Below are 24,426 nucleotides of genomic sequence, written 5' to 3' on the forward strand. Positions count from 1 at the left end.
TTTCGAAGACAGGTTGTTTTACAATCAAATTGCGTAAGTGAGAAATCGTTTGGCGCAAATTTACACGTGATAGGAAACTGAATATAGTGACTATAAATAACTATAAATGACTATAATATAATCGAATCTTGATTTATGTTATATTTTTGTTGACAATAAATTAAGAACGGAATGATGACTTTTTCAGACAGACCTACAAATGCAACCTATTTTTTTTTTATTAAGAAATCCGGTATTCATAGCGCTATTTATATCAAAGGTTTCAATAACCTACATTTTCTGGCGACTCACCCGGTATAATTTAAGTTTCGCCCTATACAAACCGAATCGTCTTTAAATCATCTGCGCTAACAGCATGTACAATAGAACTTTTCCCTTGGAAACAAAATGGGGCCGAACTGTCAATCATCGGCAAATTCTCACATCAGGGCGAGAGCCCTGAATTTTCGCAAAAGTATTTGTTATCTCAATAATTTTCTCTTACTTACGAAACGGCGCGAGAGAAAGTTTTGTGCCTTTTCTTTTTTAAGCACTCGTACAGGAGGACTTTGCAGCAATTTGCCAGAGTTCTTAAACAGTAGAAAAGTCGGCCGGCTCGAGCAGTATTAAAGGGCGTTATTTCGCTTCGCTCGTTATATTTCACCAAATGTTAAACACTAACTTGCGAGGTGATAAAATTGCAGTTTAGACAGTTTCCATAAATCCCGCCCGGTGTAGGAGGTTCGTTGGCGGAATCCAAAAATTCTCCATATTTTATCGAGAACTGGCAGCGACTGACGGTGATGATACTTCGATCGAATGTGAGTCGAGTGTGAGTCAATCCTGTTTTCCGAGATTGATATCCTCGCGATAGACATTTTCGCATTTTTCCTTATAGTTTCCGCTTTTCGGTACCTCGAACGTCGAGGTTCGCGCGCGCGCGCGTCTATATTCCGTTCAAGACGCCGGAAGTCATCTCTGAATCCGAAGCTACAATTTAACGTCGTCGAGGAGGTCAGACGATTTCTATGGCTCGCATTTGCCCGCGTGACGTAGCTCGCATAATCAATCCAAACATCTAAAGATCCCGCGTTTTATCAGAACGGCCGGCAAATCGTCCCTGCCGATCGGCGCCGTAATAAATGGCGTTCGATTTCGGGTCGGAAACGGGTCGTTCGGATCGAACAGTCGTCTACGAATTCCCCGTGGCTGTCGACGTCACAATAGTTCAATCAGGTCGGAAAACGGGTAGCGCCCGCGCCGTACGTCGCGGCTATTTCGGTATTCGACGCGCGACGGTCTTAAGTTAACGTGATTTCGGTTTCGGGCGGGCGCCATTCAACGGGCGCTTCCGGTTCTCGGCTCAGAAGAAGAAGATCCCAAACGGCGTCCACGGGTGGTGTCGCGCGAAAAGCCCGGAATGCAAAACGGAATACAATAAAAGGGATAACATTCGTGAACCGAACGTACTTTGGATTCGCCTCAGAATGAGCCCGGAACGGATAATGCGCTTTCCGCGATCGTGAATGTTGATATTCGCCATTCCACACTATTACGAGCCGTTTACAGAATTCGATGAGAATCGTAAATTGACAAATTGCATATATAGGGTCGGGAAATAATGGAACAGATATTTGCACAAATATTGGATAATCTCCATGCGGTGCGTTATTTCGATAAAAAAACATTTTAAAAAAACATTAGCGATTTTCTGTCTGTTTTTATGCCCGTGGACCTCTCTCTCTCTCTCTCTCTCTCTCTCTCTCTCTCTCTCTCTCTCTGCCGACGAAAGCAACTTAAAATTTATAGTCGTGTTTATTCTCAAGCGAGTGGGCAATAATTATCGAAATTCAAACACAAAATCGTACATCAATCTTTTGCCACAGTAAAGAAATTTAATTATGTGCTACGAAAAACGTACGTGTTTTGTTGCATTGCTGCTTAAACTTTCATGACGATCCTTCCGAGCGTGGTGAATCGAAAAAAGCCACGTCTGTGTAAAATCAATCACGGAACACGGGAGAAAAAGTTTCACGAGACACGGGTGACGTCCAGATAGATCGCGCCAGCCACTTATTAAATCGCTCGACCGACTTCTCCGGCAGGAAATAATTAGGAAACAGAATCTCTTTGTTAAATTCCGGTTTTCTCATCCAACCGTGTCCTGCCATTGTTCGGAAGGCGCAGTTCGCGAGAGCGAGTCCCTTCTATGAGATTTTTCGTATTGTCGCCACGCCGGTTGACCCACATACCTACCGTGGATGCGCGAAGGACAGACGGTTATTTAAAAGCCCTCGATTACCGCCGCATATTCCAATAAAAATACCCGCCTATTCGGTCGGTACTTCTATTTTCAAGCTCCACCCGAAAGAGTAAATCACGTCAAGGGAATGACAGGTAACCCCGGGCAAACGTGACTGACAGCACATGACAGAAAAGCGAAATATTTTTTTGTGTTTTTTTTTTTAATTTTTTTTTATTTTGGCATGCGTCTGGTTGATTTAAGCGTGATTTTGTTCTGGAATTGGGACAAAGAGCGCGGATATAATATCCACGCACGCGCGCATATCATTTTTTCTTTTATTATTATTATTTTTTTTTTTTAGAGAACGAATACATCGCTCTAATTCTAATTCGATCGATGTAATCTGGCGCGGCTATACCGTGGACAAATTTATCATTTAGGTTAACGATAATGAAAAAAAGAAAGAAAGAAACGATGAATAGAACTACGCAGCGCATTACTGACGGGAATTGCGATTTGTTGCAGGAGGAAAATACGATCCGGTGCTGAAAGATAACGCGTACAAAATACATATGAAGCTGACGATAAACTCCGTCAGTCCAGCGGATTACGGCTCGTATAAATGTGTGTCCAGGAACTCGCTGGGCGACACTGACGGCAGCATTAAAGTCTATCGTAAGTATAATTATGGTTATATCTCGACTCTAAAAAAATGTTTTTCCCCCGCCGCGTTTTCCTCCGCTCCGCGATGTATATTAACGATTCTCGTCTAGCCGAGGCTAATACGGCGGAGATTCCGCGGAATAAATTGTAGTAAAATTGCATTGTTTGCCATTATATGTATGTACAAGATACTTCGCTAGGCATACCTGGATTCGACAAAGTAGCGCCGTGCTTCGCTCGCATAACTGGCTGCAGCTTATTAAGCAGCAGCTGCGTTAAAATAGTTGGAATTTTTCTACCGAGATAGCGAGTGAAATCCGGCCCCCCAGACCTTATATTCTTAAAAGCGCTCGCGCTTATGAATAAAACAATATTTCGCAAAAATATTCCGGCGGTTGCGGGAGGACGCCTATATACCGATTCGGAATCACGACTCGAGGAAAGTTCTTGAGGCGCACTCAACCGTCGCGCTACTACTTACCAGTCGCGAGTAATATCCACCGGTGTGCGAATTGCCCCCTCCCCTCCCGCGTTGAAAACGAAGGCGAGGTGTACGAGGGCTGGTACCTGCGAACCGTTTGAAATTGTTTGCACCAGTAAAGTGAAAGATAACAAGAAGTTAGAACCTTCGCGAGTTAGGGCAACGCGTAAACAAAGTCGCGAGTTAGAGAGTGTGACTTGAAAGGACTATCCGCGTTATTGCTCGCTTCGTTATTTCTCAGCTACAACGCCGCCGGGCCCTTTCGAACCGCCCTTCCCGAAGATCCCCCCTTCCCCCCCGACTCGAGAGAGATTCTTCAGTTGACGCTTTAGATATTTGACGTCACTTTGAAGCGTACGACGCAGCATCGTTTGAATAATACTGAACGCTGTTATTTACTTTTCAGCAATATCGAGCTCCAATTCTAGCAGCACCAAGTACAAAGGTGAGTAGCTACTTAAGCAGTTGGTCGAAAGAATAATTTTTCTCTTCTTTGCGAAGAAATACCTCTAAACCTCTGTGTCCAGTAAAATTGACGTGTATAGAACTTCGTGATGTATACTATAATATAGCGAGCTCACTTGAAAAAAAAAAAATTATACGCTCCTGCAGGATCATGCATATTTTGCACTAATGAGGGGAAACCCTTTCGAACGGTAAAGGAATGAAGAGACTTGCGACTTAATTTCGAAATTGCTTTATGAATTTCAATGGAAATTGCGAAACCGCTTCGTCGAGATACTAAACCATTAATTAATTAATTAACCGCTTCATTTCAATTTCGTTGCACGAAATATAAATCGATCGACCGGCCCTTACTGCTCGCTTTGTATTGAGAGGTACTTTTTGAATGATGAAGCGTAGTGTACTTGTGGCGGACGAACGGGTCGCTGATTAATTAGATCGAGTAGCCAGTTTGTGCGATCGTATCCGCGCATCCGTACGCTCTGTTTGAACCGAACTAAAGGAACAAATGCGCTTTTTCGACATCGCATCGAGCATTCTATTCGTGTAACAATCTCTTACGAGAGACATCATCTAAGTTTTCGACGCCGATTCGTCTCTCCTTAAAATATATTATTAAGCATAAAAATCTAACAGATGTTAATTTTTTTTTACACGTTTTCAAGGGTAAAAACACCTCTTGAAAGTTTTATAAAAATTACTTATTGCATCGAAAAATAAAGTTTATCCGGTTTTTATCATAGAATTAAAAAATAATAATAAGTTTTACAAAAATGGATGGAGATTTTTTTGGAAAAAAAAACAAGAAATATATAAAAACTTTACTATTGTTATTTAATTTTATGATAAAAAGCAAATAAATAACTTTATGTGAAACATTTTTTGATGTAATAGATATTTTTGAAAATATTGCCGAAAGAGGATTAAAGCTATAAAACTTTCAAGCAGATTTTATCTTTTAAACTGGAGATTGGGAATGTATAAGAGAATATTTCCTTATATTTTGATATCTGATAACATATTTTTCAAGAGGAAGCAAGTCGACGTCGAAGACCCTTGATCCCTTGTTAACAGTATTATTTTGTACCATTTTCTACCATTCTTCAAATATTCTTTCGTAAATCCACTTTAATGAAATGAATAGGTATTATATTTTTTACCGGTTTTCAAAATATTGTGTTTTATTGATTATACTATCAGTGACATTGTGAAAAGTGTAGGTAATCATTAGGAAGATAAAAATCAAAAAATGTTTCTTCGAAGATATAATCTAATAATAATAGATACAGCCTGCAAATGCTTATTATTAGTTCCCGGTATGCTCTCAAATATCGCTATGATTTTCTAGATTGTAATTTCTATTACTAATATTATAACGAGAGAAACGTATACGACCCACCGCGGGAAACGCAACAAAAGCACACGTTCGCGCGCGAATCTGTGTCACCCGCGCTTGTTAAGGCATTTCAAGTTTTCCATCCGACCAACTTCGAGGTTCTCCAACGTCGAGTGTCGGAGGCTTTAAGAGAGGGTCGGGCACACACTATTTCAGCATGAAATCGCGGATGAATAGGAGCCGTCGTCGTGTCGGGTTTCGCAGACCAACCAACCGGCCGACCGACTGACCGACCATGTCTCGTTTTGCACGACAGGCCGCCGTCGCGAGAGGAAAACGCGCACAAAAGTCGGCGCTAGGCATTTCATGCAAACTCGTGCAGAATGCAGCGCGAGATCCGCGCGCGCGCATGCATCCGCGATAGCGGAGAGATAGACGTTCAGAGAAATGACTTTTTAAAGAGACCCGGATGAATAACGTTTCGGCTCTTGCACCTATCGCGCCAACCTGCTTTTCATCGCGGTGGAAAAAGAGCAGAGCCGAAGTTCCCCCGCAAAGGGACTCGCCGTCGCGCTTCCTTCGGCTTTCCTCTCTTGCGCGTTAACGTCTCACGGCTGTGCGTAACATACTTTTCCCTGAGTAACCTCGCGTACATCCGTTAGAGAAATAGAAGTTTCTTGGAAAAAGAATGGTCATTTACATCGCGGAGATTTAGAAGAAGTAACACTGTGACAAGTTACGGTTTTAACAGTTTATATGTAATTATACACGTTGTTCTATATAGAATTTTGGAAAATTATGTTGGAACTCGACATTCCGTTCTAGCAGCTTCAGTATCGAGCTAGATTCGACATAAAATTCTTATATAGGTGCTTTCTCCTGTATCTTTTTAATTAAAAGTATTTTTTATGCTTACTACTTTGTTTATATACGCACTTACTTATTATTGTGTCGTAGAATAACAAATTTGAATTTTTGACACCTAAATTTAATATGAAAGGAAACTGTTTTTTTTGCTGTGAGAGGAAATCTGGGCAAATGCTTCAAGCGATATGATACATTATTAAAATTTTAAACAAAATGTAATAAATTAGTTTTTCTATAAAAAAATATCTAAAATTTTCATTGTAGATTTATTCTATTTTTGTTTGAAGCTGACGGAGCAAAATGTTAAATTTGTTACAGTGAATGAAGGGTTACGAACTACTGTTCAGACGCTCTAATGTGATACTAATAAGTTATATAAACGTATATCTGAAAATTTATGAAAATATCTGACCTCATCACCTAGATTTCTTAATAATGTTAGGTATGTTTATTTAACACGTATATTCTTAACATAATAATGAGCACGATATTACCGGATTTATTCTTGGTATGCAAATGAGTATTGAAGGGGACAAAATGGCAGACGTTTAGAGCACCAATTCGCGAGAGGCTCTCTTCTCTCTCGGCGCGGCGCGGTATTTCGAGTATAACGCTGATGTATTCAAAGAGATAATAATACGGGAAGAGCTTTGTGGAACAATACATCGGCCTCTCAAAGGAGATGGTAAATTACATGTCAGTGCGCCGCACTGTGCCGTACCGTACCGTGTTTTCGCTGTATATTTCGTTGTGTTCTGCCCGAGTATTAACTAAGCGCACGTAAAGTATTTTGTTATCTACGTTGAGGCTTTTTCTCTTTCTGCCCGCAAAATATATTCATCGTCGAAACACACCGCACAAAGGAACAATATACTCTCGTCTATATTTTTGTAAACTTCCAATCTCATTTCATGCCCTCGAGAATCGACGTTTCGCGAATCGTAATCCGCTAATAGCGTTATCGCGTTTCGGTTACAACCTTGGAAAATCAAATATATAAAAATGTTTACTCGGCATTGCTGTGCTGTTGCGCGTCTTCTTGACCGTACCGTTGTAATGTAATATAACTGCGCCGTGTATGCATACCATGTCAGGATAAAAAACGCCGATATAAAACCCCCGGCCTTTGAAGCACGTGCTTTAAGGCACTCTCGTCGGTCGCGATATAGCTCCGAGGCGCTTGAGAGTCTTCGCTCGCTGCTTTAATGGTTCATTTCGCAACGGGAAAACTTTAAACATCTCGCCCCGTCTTCGTTTTATGGCTAATCGATGTTTTTACGGCCTGCGCGGACTCTTCTCGGCCGCGAATACGATTTCATCGCGAGTCTTTATGCGACCGCCGCCGCACAGGGACGTGCAGGATATAGGAGGATATAAACGCAATATAAACACGAATTAATTTCACATGGCCGCGATAATGCCGCGAGATGTGTGAACTATTTCAAATTCGAATTTCTACCCTCAGAGTAATGGACAGTTCGTTCAAAAATTAACAAAGGGATAATCTGATATTTTTAGTCGGAATTATGAAAACCCGATCAAGATTAGAATAATGTCCAATCAATGATAGCCGGATATCATTAATAATTGATCATTAATGATTATCCATTTGCTAATTTTTGAACGAACTGTCCATTTCTCTGAGTATATGATTCGATTATTGAATCGAAAATTTCGAAACTAGATGGATCGAATACGAATCATATACATTATACACTGTCAATTTACAAAATTTTATTTCCTATTAATAAGAAAAAGTGCGATATTCAGTATTATAACCACTCACTGAGTGGTTAAGTAGCAGTCAAAAGTTTATTTCTTATATTTTTGATATGCTTTATGACCCTGTCAAATTATAAGTAAAAGTTTGAATATGCGTAATAAAATAGTAAGCAATAAATATTGATGAATAAAATAAATATACTATATTATTTTATTTTAATTTCTATATGTATGTAATTAGGTAATGATATTGAATATTACATAAGAGTATTTTAATAATTTATCTATGTTTTTTTGCCTAATTGTTTCAGTTACTGGGACATTAAATAAAGTATATTTTATTAGTTTTATATTAAATATTTAAGTATGTTTTTTGCTTTAAAAAGAATTTATATTATATAATTAATATTATTTTTCACATTAAAATAATCTTTTGTTATCTACGTGTTAAAATTTAATCTAATAATAGTTATATTGTCTTGACGATTAAAAAATGATAGTCAGTAGGTTCAAGTAAAAATTCTACTGTTAATTATTCACTGGCGAAGTAAATGTTACTATTTGGAATAATTATTTTGTTAATTAAAAATCATATTTCAACGATTTTATTCGATTCAATATAAAAAATTCTTGACTCGCACATCTCTAGTTGGTCGCAATGTTATCTTTGTACCAACGCTCAGATTTTATTAGGTTTCATTTGAATGCCGAAGCAACACTTTCGGATCAATGTACAATTATGTAACTGTTACACAACAGAAATCACCATAATTAGTAGCGCCAAGGGCGCGCGTTGCCAGCAGCAATAAATAATCGGCGCACGAAAGTGATGTCAGCGCGAGAGTTGCTCGCGTAAAGGCAGCCGCACGCTTTCATATTTCATCGAGTATCTTCCGCGCCATCATAATGAAAAATCCGGGATTTATTATTGACCCGTCTTCGGTCCGACTTCCCGTTTCGCCCCGGCGGCGACCGGAAATCGATATATGCAAAATATTTTGATGCCAACAGATTGGGAGGCGACGTTACGTTTGCGCGCGCGATGGAAGATTTATAGAGACCGGTTTTCAACGTCCTGGGCCTGGGTCAATTTTATTGAACTCTTCCCACCTCTCGCCACACGCGCTTAAATATACACGCCTCGATACGGGCGTCGCAGTTAAATGTGCAGAACAGTGTAAATACGGCTGTTCTCGGTGATAATGGAAAATTGATACGATATTATTGATGCGTCTCTGTTAAGAGCGAAACACGGATTTAGCACGTCCGGCTATTAACTTTTATTGGGATTTATCGCCCATTTTTATCTCCCTCGCGTCGGAATGGTTAATGTACACCTATTTTTCCTGAGTGAAAATATTAGACGCGCGGATCGAGCCATATATGAGCCGATTTTCCGAGCACCCACGCGAAAGTGAGGACGCGCGACGTCTCGGAGAGTCCGCGCGGCAACTTAACAACGTGGAGACAAACACGTTGGTCATACCGTAAAGCCCTTCCACAATCTGCGCCCGGGCTCTCTCTATCGGGTGCCGACGTTGCCCCGTTCTCATTTGTTCTTCTCATTACTTGAGAAAACACACGGTCCAAGCAGCATTTTTCACGGAGACAAACGAACCAGCGCTCGCCCGCCGCGAGTAAAACGCTAGATCGCTTTTCCAATAGCATCCACCGTTCACTCTGTCGTCTCTTTTTTTTTGTCGTTGTTTAACGTTAAACTCGCCGCAACTCTGCGCGAAAGATGGAAAATTTGACCGTATTTTTATCGAAAGGCATAAACTCTCGAGGGAAGGGGGAGCATTTTTTTATTTATAAAAGATATGAGCGGGATTAAGCTACTATCCGATATAAGAGAGCATAATCTGTATTTATTCAAATTGGATGTATTTATTCTGTCACATAAACTCGTCTCATAAATCGTATTTTATCTTCGTGCTTACTGTCATTGCTACTCTTCTGCGGCAATTGATTTAACAACCGTCGTCATTAGTAGTCTCGTGACGTACCAGCCGAAACCGAACACCACGTCGCGAAACAAATTACTCTAAAGACATTCAGCGGGCACCAATTAATCAAAGAAGACTGAATGAGAAATCAACTGAAATAATCAATTGAATAATTCTCTCATTCGGTAAATTTACTGAATTTCCGAAACTGAATTTCTCACATGTTTACATAACGGAATAGAAGTTATTAAATAAATCCTGCTAATTGAGTGATATGGATTTATTTAAATTGTCGATTAATGAAGTTAATATCGATAAAGAATTAATCATACTGAATAAAGATGAACAAATGGAGTATTCAAAATTAAAAGGTATAGCTTATGAATAAGAGTATTCATTTATCAAATATTTATTTGGGCAATATTGACAATATGAAAATATAAACTTTCTTTTGTAGAACGATACCGTTCAATATCTCTTGCTGTGTTTGCAGGTAAAGCGAGGCATAATTCAGGGAGCAATAACATCCTGGAGGGAAATCAAGATAGGCTAAAGGAGCAAGGTACACATTAAATTTAAATCAGAATTTAATCCCAACAGAGATAATCGCACTTCAGTATCTTTCTTTGTTCTTTCCCAATATCACTGATATATCATCAATTATAAGAGATTTTAGTTTTACGTCGTAAAAATAAATCATTATTTTATTTTTATACATAAACGCAGACTTCTATTATAGTTTCTTGATAGTATTATTCTGATTACACGATTCTAAATCTCTGTTCTCTCGTAGATTTGAAACTACGAGGTCATAAGGAGAACGGCGGCGACGTAACGGACTACGATGAGTCCAGCGCTACCAGCAACGGCAGCTCGTTGCTGCTGGTGATCCTCGTCGCGTTGTGCCTGTGCCACCATCATCATCCGCAGATACGAACGTTGCACCCGGCCTGAGATCTACTCACGACGGTCCTACACGCCATCGCACGCGTATTTCCATCATCGAACCACCACCATCATCGTGACTTTGTACATCCACTTGTAAATCCATCGCTCAGGGACTTCCGTCGAGGATGAATATCGTCGAGGACTGCGTTGACCACTTTAAACTTAAAACAATAGGATAATAATATTATAAATAGCGTATAGTGACAGCGGCCCCCGGCTAGCGTCGTAGCGCTGTCGGTGTTCGTTAAGGGAGGATTACGACTTAAGGGACAGTCATTACGGAACAGTTTCGGAACCGGAGTTCGGCGCGCAAATCTACCCCATGCGGCCGGAATCACGTTACAATGTTGGGAAACGCCTGATTTATTTTAGGGTTGCATTAGCGGCGTCGCGTCGCGTTGCGAAGATAACTGAAGTACCCATAAATTTCGAACGTTATCACGACAGCGTCAAGATATTAATTTGTTTTTTAAATGCAAACTAAATTACCCTCGCGCTCTTAATTCTCATCCTCTATCTATCTTAACTCTAAATTGAAAGGAAGCTTGTATCTGCTCATTATCAATGGTTTTATTTCCTTGTATAGCTAGGCGATATAATCTGTGTAATTGAGATAACATTGCATACAGCTAAATAAATTCTTTATGAAATAATAAATGTGTGAGCGGTATCTTTTATCGATCGAGAGCAACGCATTTTCACCCTTGCGAAGCTCAATCGATTCCGACAACGACCAGTCAAACAAAAGTGTCCATTGTGACGAGATGAACGAGATGGTTCGCGAAGAAGCGAGGGCAACGAACGACGGACAGTTTGTACTATTTCGCGTCATTTTTAATTGGCTATCTGGACAACGGTGTATCCCCCAACGTCGGAGACGATTATTACGAAGCGACGGTCAAACGGTGCGACGACGCGACGATGCGGCTACACCAATTGCAGGGAAAGGCAGTTACTGTCTAGACGCTTATTAGAGGAACTCCATGCTAGAGCGGAGCTGTCCAATCCAAGTAAAGAATGAACTGCTCGGACAGCTTCGAGCTTCGTTCACTCCTGCTGACCTTTTCCCATAAACTTTTAAAGGCGTATCAAATATATATTTCAAAAAATATAATTTATATACACGTAAGAAAAACTACAATATAAAGGTTTGTATGTACATTTTTATTTATTTATTGTAATTATATTAATTCCGCAGGCAGTTAAGATTATGTATTAGGAGCCAATTTTATTTCTTTATGACGCGAAAAGTATAATATTACAAAGACAATAGTGTGTTCGCTTCTTATTACTATATATTATTTAGAAGAACTTTTATTTTTCTTCATAGAACGTAATTCTTGTTCGATAAACTATTAGTCGTAGCAACGTGAACTTATATTAGTACTTCGCGATAAAGTATTTGAGTCGTAGCAACGTGAACTTATATTAGTACATCGCGATTTAACTCGTCTAGACAGCCGCATCCTCTTAAATAAATTTATTAATTTTTTAAAGCTACATCGGCGCAGCGACATTGATTGGCGTCGTTGTACATGACTTTCCGTTAACTCCTGACTTGCGACGATCTTTCTCTGTATGTGTGTGTGTGTGTATAGAGTAACTAACGTTAATCTCATAGAATATCCGAGGCGCATTATATCAATAGTCATCGCTTGAATACTCGCACCAAAAACCTCGGCAGACATTCTGAAACTGTTCATCAGAATTTTTATCGAGACGGACATTTTCGCGTTAACAGAAACCTATTCTATAACAACTCTTTGTATAGTACCATGTATAATACATTGATATACTATGTATAGAGTACTATAGTATATAATTAGTATAATTACTGATATACATATATTGCATATAGACAGTAAGTATAACACATGTGATGCCACACCGGCATACCGTCGATTTTCTCCCAGCGAAACATCAAATTAATAATTTATCCTATTCTCATATTCTGCCCAAGTAAATTCATTATAGGCAAAAATAATTATTTATTTATAAATTTTTCTTATTCCACGAATTGCTTTGAATTTCAATTTAGCGAATCGAAGAGTATAAAGAGTACTTAACGTTTCAGTAATCAGTCAGAGAGTATACATATATCATAATCTGTATATAATATGCGTAATAAGTACAAGACTGAGGAGGATCTTGGCGTCCTTAAATAATTTCCGAGTGGTCAATGTATTGCGTGTGAATAGATCTCCCTTTATTATGCTCTAAACGTACTGTACATACTAATATACCATGCAGAGTAGGCTGATAATTCATATTTCCGCTGCCACATCGAGATACAAGGTCCGTGGCGAGAAATATTGTTTTTCGTAAAATTAAAATAGAATACAATTTCTCGACAATATCCAACAATCTCAACTGAAAGAACAGTTTATTTAATACGTTCGGCAAAGTGTGAATTATTTACTAATTGTAAGATATATCTGTCATTCATTAAGACTGTATCGATTTATTCTATGAATATGTAACCGATAGCGCTATAACTGCAATTTCCGTGTCATTAATTATTAACGTTGCGCAACGTATATCAATATTTGCGTCGTAATCGATCCAAATATTCGCGGGGGCTTCACTTAAGCTGTCAGAGCTTTGGATAACACATTCTATAAACTGGGACACCCTGTACGGTCTGAATCACAGTACAATATCACGATGCCGGAGCTTGCACATGGCGCGCTTTGTGTTTTCGTTTACTGATGTATGTATACGTATGCAAATAGAGAGCTCATTATTGAATATCGGCCGTGAAAGAGAGTTTTGAAATAGGTTAAGCAGATTGCAATAAAGAACAACAATAGAAGAAAGAGGAGAGCTCTTATCTAGTTAGAAAGAGGGTTATCCGAGCGTTAAAAAAAAACTAAAAAAGAAAAATAATAAAATTAGTAAATGAACTACGCAAAGCGTATCACGAAAATATAGCTTATCACGGAAAAAATAAAAGAATTAACCAATTCTTTTTCCGCGTAGAGATAATTAAGTTAGCAGAGCCTTTGTTCGACGATTCTATCTTTGATAAAAAAATTCGAGCTATGTCCCATATAATGTAATTTCTCTATCAATAAATGATTACATTTTTTCGCGAGCTCGCAATTAATTTTGTAAATAGGATGGCTTTGCAAGTTGAAACACTCCAAGCTGAATACTTCAGAATAGCGCGGACATCAATAATTAATATATATCCGACGGTGATTAAATATACTCTCAAATAATTATGATAAATGCAGTTTGAAAAGCTAACACTGCAGAATATTGTACATATATATCTCTGCGGGAATATTGTATATAGGAAGATATATCACACACAAAGTATCTTCATTTCTTCGGTAAGAGATAAATAAATCATTTTAATGTAAGACACATTATCTCTGGAAAATTAATGAAGGTAATAATGAGTTTTGCAAGAGCTGTCAACTTAAAATTTTAATATCTTAATATTTTAAAATGTCCAAAATTATGATGCTCGAATTTCGGCACTTTGATGAAGATAATATACAATATTACAATAACTCTTGATTAATTCAATTTTAGTTAAACTTAATTTAAGTATCATTGTCACATATGCGTATTCTGTAATTAAGAACGACAGTTGGGTTATTATGCCACATATTACGTATTGAATAGCATTTGTCAACGGAATTTCACACTGCAACTATATGCGGTGCTTAAAAAGGCTCGCGGATTATTTACAATTAAGTAATTTAGCGACTGCGACAATTAAACAATATATATATCGAAGATATTCAGAGCAACTACTTTTGTATCATCGACATTGTAGATAACACACATCAAACATGCATCAGACATACTACAACGCGCGTGAGGAATCGCGGAGAGTAAGGGCGGGATTTGTAATAAAAAATAATACGAATGAAGTGTAGCTAAATAAAATAATCAGCATAGCGATTAAGGACGTGGGTGGAGTATCATGTGGTCATATGTAAGGAATAAATATTAAAATGTCATAGTGTGTACAGGTAGAATGCATTACCTGTGCTGATTGGTGGCGTGACTATATATATATGTATATGTCTCTGCGTATGTAATAAAAACGCAGGAGATCTTTCTCTCTCTTGTTCTTTTTCTCTCTTCGGACGTCATTGCATTTCACAAAATTTTGCTACGACGATAAGTTTCCATTGCGACAAAAAACTGTAACAAATTGTACTTACTATACGATGGTAAGTGAGGAACGTTTATTTATTCTTATCTCTAACAGTAAAATTCAAATGCGACTTTACACAAGTCATGAATGTTTCCGCGATAATGCTGGTATAGATCAGTGTGTAACTAATTAATTAAGCTAGTCGATCAATAAACTAAACGTAGATTAACGACGATGTTCAATTGCGTAGCCGTACGACAATTTATGCTGCAATATACTGGATCCGATCTGGTTGCGCCACTGCCCGTGCTTCTCGCACGTGATCTAGTCCTGTAAGCACTATCGGCATCAGGAGGACATGTCCGTGTATACATGAAATACAGATTTATTACTTACTGTTTGTCGTACGTCTCTTAGTTCCTAGAAAAGCTGGAGCGACAGCTTCAATTCTTGCGCGTAGCATACCATGCCTATCTTCGTAATTAAGTTGCTGTTGACGAGATCGCTTGTAAATGAATCTATTTTGCAAAACAAAGAATTAAATTATTGACAATAATACGTTTATTTTGGACCACGTGCTCAGTATTCTGTGTATATTTTACAGCAATTTCTTTGCAATTAGCACAAAATTATTTTTCCTTCCTTAAAATGATATGCAAATGCGCGTATCGAAAATAAAATAATAATGTGCGAAAGTGTAGAAGTAATTTTTTTTAAATAAATAATAGATTAAGTTAAAAAATTAAAGTACATTTTAATTAACTTTTTTACATTATATCAATTTACGAATTTCAAGATTCCAAGAATTCTTCACTTTTAAATTTATGGATTCAAACTATAGAAGAAAGATCACTAGAAGTTGTAAGAAGTTACGAAATTACCCAAAAGACACGAGAAAAAGCAAAATATCTTAAGATTATTGAGCATTTCTAAATTCGCAATTTTTTTTAAATAAAAATTTTTAATTTTAAAATTTGGCGTAAAATTCAAAAAATCAAGAAAAATGCCGCAAATAATGGAAACTCTACTGCATCAAAAAACTCCAACTTTATTTATATCTTTCTACAGTACGGATAAGATTATAATCTTAAAAAGGAGCGGAACAAGTTAATTACAATTCTATCTCAGTCGCAAATAATCGCTATACAATTAAATGCAACAATGCAGACAAATTATATTCTTAAGAAGAAATAATATAAGCGAAGGAGATAAATTGATTGACTATAAATATTGATTTGTATTGAGTAATACAGAATAATTTTATGCTATTTATTTAATAAATTATTTAATTAATTTTATTACAAAAGGCTCTATATCAAAGAACCGAAATTTATAAATCAATAAAACTGAAATAGGATTTGTACAAAGTACATTGAACATTCGATATTTATTCATTCCATTTGCACTCGCTCATCCAGTTACAACATGATTCATTTCTACTATTACGTTAATGAAAACAAACGTAATTCTTTTTACAATACGTTTCGGGATTTTTTTCATCTATGAAGTTTCATTTAAAGCCATTCTGTGAATATCAATGTCTATAAAGCTGCAATAAGCTCACTCAAATTGATCTTTCTTTCATCGACAGGCGCTACGGCTAACGAAAATCTGGATTTAAATGATACACGATATTTACCCGAATTTAATTAATAATTTATTTAATGAATACGACACACATTATACTTTAGACTTTATGTCAATCTTAGATGCTCTCAATTGCAGGCATTAAATTTTTAAATATTATTTATAATTTTGAAATTTGATGTACATATAAGAAAACTAAAAAGAACTGAAATTCTCGATTAATTAATATTATTCGTAAGAAATATATGCACGCGTTCAGTTATATTTCAAATAAGTAAATAATACGAAATGATAGATCGTGCATCACCTTATAACAACATATAAAGCTTGCTGGAATTATTTACAACGATTGCATTCACTTTACAGTACGCGTAATCTTGTAGTTAATATTTACATCTGGATTCCAGGAGCTCCTGAGAGTTGTGACATACATCGTTCATATCAAGTGATTTAATTGTAGAATTGTGAATTGATTGTAGAGTGTGTAATACTCTTAAATTAATTTTCAAAACTCGATTGTATTATTGAGCGGACGTTGAATTTTTTCACGTCCATAAATGCAGTGTACAAGTCCTGATCACCTGATATTTCAAACAACTCGCCATTTTTTCGAAAGCTCGTAAAGCTTGTCATGCGCGGTACAAGGGCGCGCTTGCAGACGCTCTTTCTGAACCGCGAGTTTCAAATTGATATCGAATTACATTAACAGTATTAATAAGAAAATTGTAAGTAATATGTCGCAAAAATATTTCACATATTTTTGGCGAGAAAATTAGAGGAAAGCCCCCTATTATGAGATTGGCTCCTAATATGCGATAGCGAGGTTTCTGCTAAACTAATAATAGGTTCTATCTGTTGGTTTCATCACGAACTTATTGCTCTTAGAGTAAAACTTATTTAGTGGAAAATTCATTATACGATCGTGCGTGCACTCGCCTACTACATTTTCAATTCTACACATAAACTTCCGGCAATCACGCAAAATAGATGTGATATCTCATAATAGGGGACTTTCCTCTACTAATTTCGGTTTATTAATATAAATCTTTTTTATACGTAAATTAATTATTATATTTTAAAGAGTAGCTTAACAACCACACTTGATTGCACGTAACTACGTAGGAACGTTACGTTTTCCGTTGTAAAACTCAAAATGGTATTCACTGCGATTTAGTCTTAATTGGTAGAATAACGCAAGGAGGATCAGATATTTCTCTCATCTGGAATTTCGTCCTGATAACGTGTCAGGGATACGATAACTTCATTTGCAGAAACGTCCACATATATAAAAACGTCGACAACTACTCACACTCTTATCTTATACGCGTTCGAGGGGACTTAATATATACAAAACCGTGTCCTTATCAATCCTTACAATTAGTACAGCGATAATATTATGGAAATATCCATACGGTCGTATAATATTATTTACAAATATATGCAAGTGATTAATCCTCGGAAAATTTACAAGTCCCGGTTGCTTCGTTGCAATTCCATGCACCGTATTCGAGAGTCACTTTTCGTGTACTTTCGCACACATCGCACGCTAATTTCTACGCTTACATACTAATTTATACATTTAGCTTTATAGATCGATTAACCCTCTGCACTGACAATAACATTTGAATAGAGATATGACTAGAACAGATCTGTGGCATTTTTGTCACAATGAAAAACGATCGATCGGAGGATGTCTTATAATAATTTTAAAATTTGCCAGTGCATCGCGATAAACGTTAACATACTGATTGCTGCGTCAATCACAAATGACGGACACAGGAAACGTTTGGAGCTTCATCGTCCATGCATGATCCACAAGCCATAAACCGATTCGTGCTTTAATATTTTACTAGTGGCGAGCGATTTAATATATAATGGCTCTGTGATTAAAATGGGGCTGGACTTCCTTCAGTTAACGTGTTACTACTTAGGGAGCGTAAAGTGCACAAGGTTAACTATTCTATTTTCTCTATATTTGTAAGTAAAATTAAAACGTCAGCTGCATGAAAACAATTCTCAGGGGCTTTATGCTCACAAGTATTGAGATTCTATGCAAAATCGGTGTAAATATCAATAAATAATATTTTAATATTTCAAATTATTATTAAATCACATTATAAACATCTCAATACAAATTTCTACGCATTCACGCAAATCACTGGCGACAGTTACTTATTGATCGAATCTAAAAACGATATGGATAAACGATGGAAACACAAGCAATACATATCTTACAAGAAAAATTTGTCCATGTCTGTTTCAAGTCTGATATATGTTCTTTATAATAGTTTTTACTTCAGAGATTTGTTTATCCGTGGAACGAAAATGTGACAAATAAATTTTTGACATGTACCTATAAATAAAAAAAAAATGCGACACGTAAATACTTCTTCAAATTTTTTTAAAAATACTGCCCCCCATAATCGATTTTCTATCAATATAATTATGATTCGGATGTGAGTATGAAATCTTTCCGATAAGCCACCCACACACGAAAAGAAAAATCAGCCGACCTCTCTTTGAGGGAAATTGGGAGATCTCGTTTCGCTAACGATGCGCACGACCTGAAAGCCTTTCTGCCGATAGAAAAAAGATTGGAGAGAAGGATTTAGCGGTGACGGTGGAATCAGATAAGGAAAATGGTCGTCACGTCGTCGTCATTTCTAGGATACACCCGATGGCTTTGGAAATCCGCTGACACATCGAAGAGATTTGGAATGATTACACAAGTCTGCATGATTTTGCGGTCTGGAAGAGAAAAATAGTTTTCTATAGTTTTTTTTGTCCGCAGAATTCGAATTTGCAATCAAAAATGCTTTATCGCGTCAGATTTACGAGAAAAATGAGATTGAATCCCCTAAAAACGCGTTTTTGACCATTTTTGACGATACACTGACGAACCCGATAAAAAAACTCTTAAAAGAGCTCAAATTAAAGCTTGAACATTGTACTTTAATATAAGAATGTCAAATTTTTTACCGCAGAGACCATCAAACCTTAAACCCTTTATTTTTAAAGGTTTAAAAACAAAAATTGTGGTAAAAATTTTGACATTCTCATATTAAAATACAATGTTCGAGCTTTAATTTGAATCGTTTTAAAAATCTTTTGGACATCGGGTTTAGCTACAAATCTTCAAAAATGGTCAGAAATGTTTTTTAGAAGCCCCATTTTTCTAGTAAACTTGACGTAATCGAACATTTTTGCTTGCGGATTCGGATTCAGCATACAAAATACTATAGAAAACAACTCTTTTTTTCAAGACCGCAGAAAATAAGTAAAATTTTGTAAACCTGTGTTATCAATCCTTTATAAAAAGATCTTTGATAAAAATGAAAGGTAAACACACGATCAACTTAAACGAATAAAATAACGTTGACATTGGTGCGACGCAGACATTTTTACACGTTGACTGTCACTGTACAATTAAGTAACTCTATAATCGATGCCATTTTTATATCAGCATGTTATTTTAATATACTACTTGTTTATATTTATTCTTTATCAAAACTCACAATCAAATTCTTATTCATCCTTTTAAAACATCAAATCGGCGAATAGCTCGCGTCCATCTATCGCCTATGAGTTTACTCATATTCGGCAGTCAATATGTTAAGTTATCGCTCGAATTACATTTATTATTTTTGATCAGTAACTGATGCTTGTATGTTGCAAGTAAGTCAAAATTTTTGTAATTTTTTATCAAATTTATATTTTCTGAGATTTTCCGTGACTTTTGTTGCAGTATGTAAATAATTAATTTACTTTCCCCTTTCTTCCCTTTTTTTGAAGATATATATACCCAAGATGAGCCATTAAAAAATTTCCATCCTGTTCTTTTTGTAACCTACTGATTTGTGTGAAAGATGTCAAAATAAATGTCAATTTTGTTAAATAATTGTAATAAATTCAACTTTTTGCCAAATGCCATCCTTGCGCTGTAACATAAAAAAATTGAACGAAAGAAAAAAAGGGACGGTACAATTTATCATAACGATCTATAATACAAATAATATATGTCGCCAATCTCTAATGAAGGTAAAATAAAAATTCATAGTCCCAATTGATAATCGTCTTTCCTGTTCAGCCGTCAATAAGTGACGGAGATCCTTCGATGAATCTAACACTATTCGCCGGTTGATTGATCCCTTGCGGTTAAGGAAAGATTGCAGGATTTGTGCTGCAGCTGGAAGGATATCCGGACTCAATCATCCTCACTCCGCGGTGACTACGACAGGGCGGAGAGCACGATTATGCAAATCGCCGCGCTGGATCGGGTCAGGCAGTGCCACGTGCTGCTTTTCGACGACATCGATTGCGCCGTGTTGTCGATTCTTCGCTGCCCGACGTCACTGTCGACGCTTTTGTGGCTATCAGTGTCGATGACGTTCTCGGCTTCGTGGCCCTCCTCGTGGCTCGGTCTGCCGCGGAGTCGCGTTTCTGAAAATAATCAATAAGACATACGTTATCGCCAGATCCAATAATATATTATTGATAGCCGGCATTCTACGGCGCTATCAAACGACGAGATGAGACGTCCGTTCGCGCCGCGTGGAATATTCAAAAACGAAAATTGAGAACGAAAGAGAACTCGGGGAAAAATTTATAGTTCCTTCTACTTCGGGTAACAGAAGAGGCGGGTGAATCTTTCATTATCTTCGTCGCTATCTTTGTCGCTTATTACGTATTCTTTTTGGGGTTTATATCGTCGACGTTAGCGCACTTTCGCGGTTACCTTTTGCGGTGTTAGCAACGCTATTCTCATTGCCCGCCCGGTGGATGGAGGGATCGTAAACCAGATCGCGTCCAACTCTCGCTGCTCTCTGAATTGCCGCGACTTCCTTCGCTCATACCCGCCAGTTTACATGATAATCGAAACAAGTTCGGATACCGACGCCGACGCTCCGGCGCGGCGCGGCGTCCCGGGTGCAGATTACTTGCCATAGTTGGGCCGAGCACGGTAGTTCATAAACCGCATGGGATTTCATCAAAATCCCGTCGAGAGTTCCACGTTTGTCGTGGTGGAGAACGACAGAAGGAAGAGAGAGAGAGAGGCTTTTGGGGGGTACGGGGAAGGAACTTGGAGGCGGCGTGGCACGTTGCTGGAAGTTTTGCGGAATAAACTTTGCGCCTTCCGCGAAACTTTCCGCCAGGAAAGTTCCGCCGCTGCCCGGCGGCGTGTAAGTTCTCGCATTACGTCGCGGGGCGATGATTTAAGACGACGTATCCCGGCGAATTTCGGGTCGCGGCAACGTATTTGCGGAAGGTGACGTGTTTTCAAGCGTTCCTCCTCGCGCTGATCGCATAGATCAACATTTTATTGCTTGAATCACGAATGCCCCGGCCATACGTACACCGTGAGCGGGACACATAAATCCGATACACATAAATTTCATCTTGCTACGGCGAGAAAAGAAATTTAAATTTTGTAAACACGGCTGAATCCGTGGTATAATACGAGGTAATATTATTCCTATAACACAAGAATTTAATCGCTTAAAAAAAATTATGTTAAACGCAGTGATCACTCGATGCAACGCGCATTCGAAATTCGAAATCGTTTCGAGGTAGAACAACGCGGATTATTGCGCGTGACGTTAACCACAGTTAGCGAATAATGGAGATCTGCAATCACCAGGAAGTACAGGTCTCTCCGGGGCGTCCGTGGTTTCCATTGAATTCCCAGCGCGGTTGTCAAATCTCACCTTCGTCGCACAGTCGACTAATCTGATTTTTGTTTCCTCTAAAAGTTCCGCGAGGTTTGCACAGTCGCAGCTTTGAATATTCAAACTTGTTTCGACAACACCGCAACTGTCGCCGGCGCGGCGCGGCGCGCGTAATTGTAACAACGGCGATGCGGAGTCGCGGGATTGCCACTTATAACGTTCGCCGTATTAAAATGACGGAAGGACAAACTTTGCTTTTACCCGCTACAGCGCGAACGCGTGTAACAAAATCAAAATCTCCAAATTTCGTTCCCTATACGACACACGCATTTTTCACGTAAACACGTTGAGACTGTCAATTATTTTGTGCAGACGCGTGTTCAAGTTGATTACGTACATTACTATGCAATTACATTCAATAAAGACATTCTTAATACTTTATATAGAGATGTGCGAATCTCTCTCTCAAGGATTTTTGATATCGAATCGAATCGAATTTCATTACCTCTTTCGGATTTGAATCAAATCGAGTTGACAAAATTTCATTCAAATCAAATTGTTAAAATATAATTTTTAATTAACAATATAGTTATTATTAGATTAAATTTTAACATGTAGATGTTAAGAAAATATTTTAATGTGGAAAAGAAATATTAATTATATAATGTAAATTCTTTTTAAAGCAAAAACATATTTAAATATTCAATATAAAACTAATAAATATACTTTATTTAAAGTTGCAGCAACTTAAACAATTAAGCGAAAAATCAGAGATAAATTATTAAAATACTCTTATCCAATAACATATATAGAGATTAAAATAAAATAACATATAAGTGTATTTTATTATCAATATTCATAGCTTCTGTATGCATATTTAAAATTTTACTTGCAATTTGATAGGGTCATAGGGCATGTCAAAAATTAGAAATAAACTATTTGACTGCTATTTAGCCGTTCAGCGAGCAATTGTAATACTGAATGCACTCAGGAAAATATGATATATTTCATGAAATTGACAATGTATATGATTCGTATTTGATTCATATCTAGATTAGAATAGTTCGCACATCTCTAATACTTCATATAGTGTCAGAATTTTAATTTCGTATTAAAGCAAACAAACACACGAGCAAAGTGTTTCTTTCATTTGAAATCTCAACACAATTAAAAATAGAATTAGATCAAGATCTTTATGTGTAATGCGTTTCTATTTAAAGTATCTTGTATTTTCCTGAGGCTTCAACTTCGTTTAATGCGAAAATCTGCGCCGGTATAACAGCAAAAAAGAAAGACAGCTTAAAAGAGAATAATGGAAACCGCGCGTACCTTCGCTTCTCACGACGGTCGACAAAGATGCGTCGGTTATTTCATTAGAACTCGGCTCCAGACTGGGCACGGGCTTTTGTCGCGACCACTGGATATTCTCCACTGGAAACAATATTTTTCTTATTAGTTATCTACATAACTGTTACTAGTAAAGAAGTAAAGAAACGTATAATTGAAACAATTGTCTTAATATTTATTAAGTGGCGCGCAGAAATGGAATTGTTTAACCATTTAATATTAAATTTTATTTAATGTTTATTTAATTGCACTACCTGGATCCACGGTGGTAGGAACGGGCACTGTGCTCGTCGTCGTCGGTTCCGTGGTGGGCGTTGGTATGTCTGTCAAACATGCGACGCATTAATATTCTTTTTTCTATTCGATATAAATATATAAAATTTGTTAAACAAAACTGTAGAGTAACAGATGCGCCGCATTCGTAAAATTTCTACGTATAAAAATAAGACCTCGCAGACGCAACAATAATGAAATCAATGTATCAATGTGAAAAACTATAACGTAGACAATGTACAGTCTGTGCGATTTACTATTGAATAAAATAGGATAAAGTTGCGCGGGACAATATCTCGCCGCGTTACGTTATTGCATTCCTGCAGCGAAATAAATATTCGATGGGGCATACTGATATTTGCAAATAAATTTTAAGCTGCCGCCGCTTTAATATCGTTCAATGCAAAACAATTAACGTTAATGGACAAACGAAAAGCTTTAAATAACCGATTTGCGATGTAAAGACCGCGTTTCGCACCCCGTCGCTTTCAAATATCTTATTTAAAAGCGAATAACAATCGCGTTAGCGAAAAAACATTCACTCGCGCGTCTCTCGCCTGGAGTAAAGTTAAGCAATTAAAACTAGTAGCACTCGCGCGCGCGAACGCCCGGTGGCCATTGTAGCAACTTTCAGCGTGGATTGAAAGGCCGGTTTAAAATGCTAATGCGTATTAAATCGTCGACACAATCGAACGCTTATTTAAGCGGCTTAGCAGTAATCCGCCGATTCGGCGGCGGTCGCAGTAAAGCACAAAGCTGGGGGAAAGTTCAATCTGCGGACGCGCCA

The 24,426-nt window shown here is 37.5% G+C and overlaps 2 protein-coding genes across 2 annotated transcripts in view; one reads left to right on the forward strand and one right to left on the reverse strand.

Moving 5' to 3' along the window:
• Positions 1-14,728, forward strand: part of LOC112453143 (neurotrimin) — a 65,448-nt gene extending 50,720 nt beyond the window's left edge. The window contains exons 6-9 of the mRNA XM_025013711.1: positions 2,750-2,899; positions 3,775-3,813; positions 10,198-10,266; positions 10,498-14,728. Of these exons, the coding sequence (XP_024869479.1) occupies positions 2,750-2,899; positions 3,775-3,813; positions 10,198-10,266; positions 10,498-10,658 (419 nt within the window). The 3' untranslated portion in view covers positions 10,659-14,728. The remainder of the gene's footprint in view (positions 1-2,749; positions 2,900-3,774; positions 3,814-10,197; positions 10,267-10,497) is intronic.
• Positions 14,729-15,804: 1,076 nt separating this feature from the next.
• Positions 15,805-24,426, reverse strand: part of LOC112453146 (neurotrimin-like) — a 148,901-nt gene continuing 140,279 nt past the window's right edge. Inside the window, exons 8-10 of the mRNA XM_025013718.1 lie at positions 23,621-23,689; positions 23,349-23,450; positions 15,805-20,793 (exon numbers count right to left, since the gene is read on the reverse strand). Of these exons, the coding sequence (XP_024869486.1) occupies positions 20,582-20,793; positions 23,349-23,450; positions 23,621-23,689 (383 nt within the window). The 3' untranslated portion in view covers positions 15,805-20,581. The remainder of the gene's footprint in view (positions 20,794-23,348; positions 23,451-23,620; positions 23,690-24,426) is intronic.

Source organism: Temnothorax curvispinosus, unplaced genomic scaffold (genome assembly GCF_003070985.1).
Source record: "Temnothorax curvispinosus isolate PA1 unplaced genomic scaffold, ASM307098v1 QBEX01004092.1, whole genome shotgun sequence".
Classification (NCBI taxonomy): domain Eukaryota; kingdom Metazoa; phylum Arthropoda; class Insecta; order Hymenoptera; family Formicidae; genus Temnothorax; species Temnothorax curvispinosus.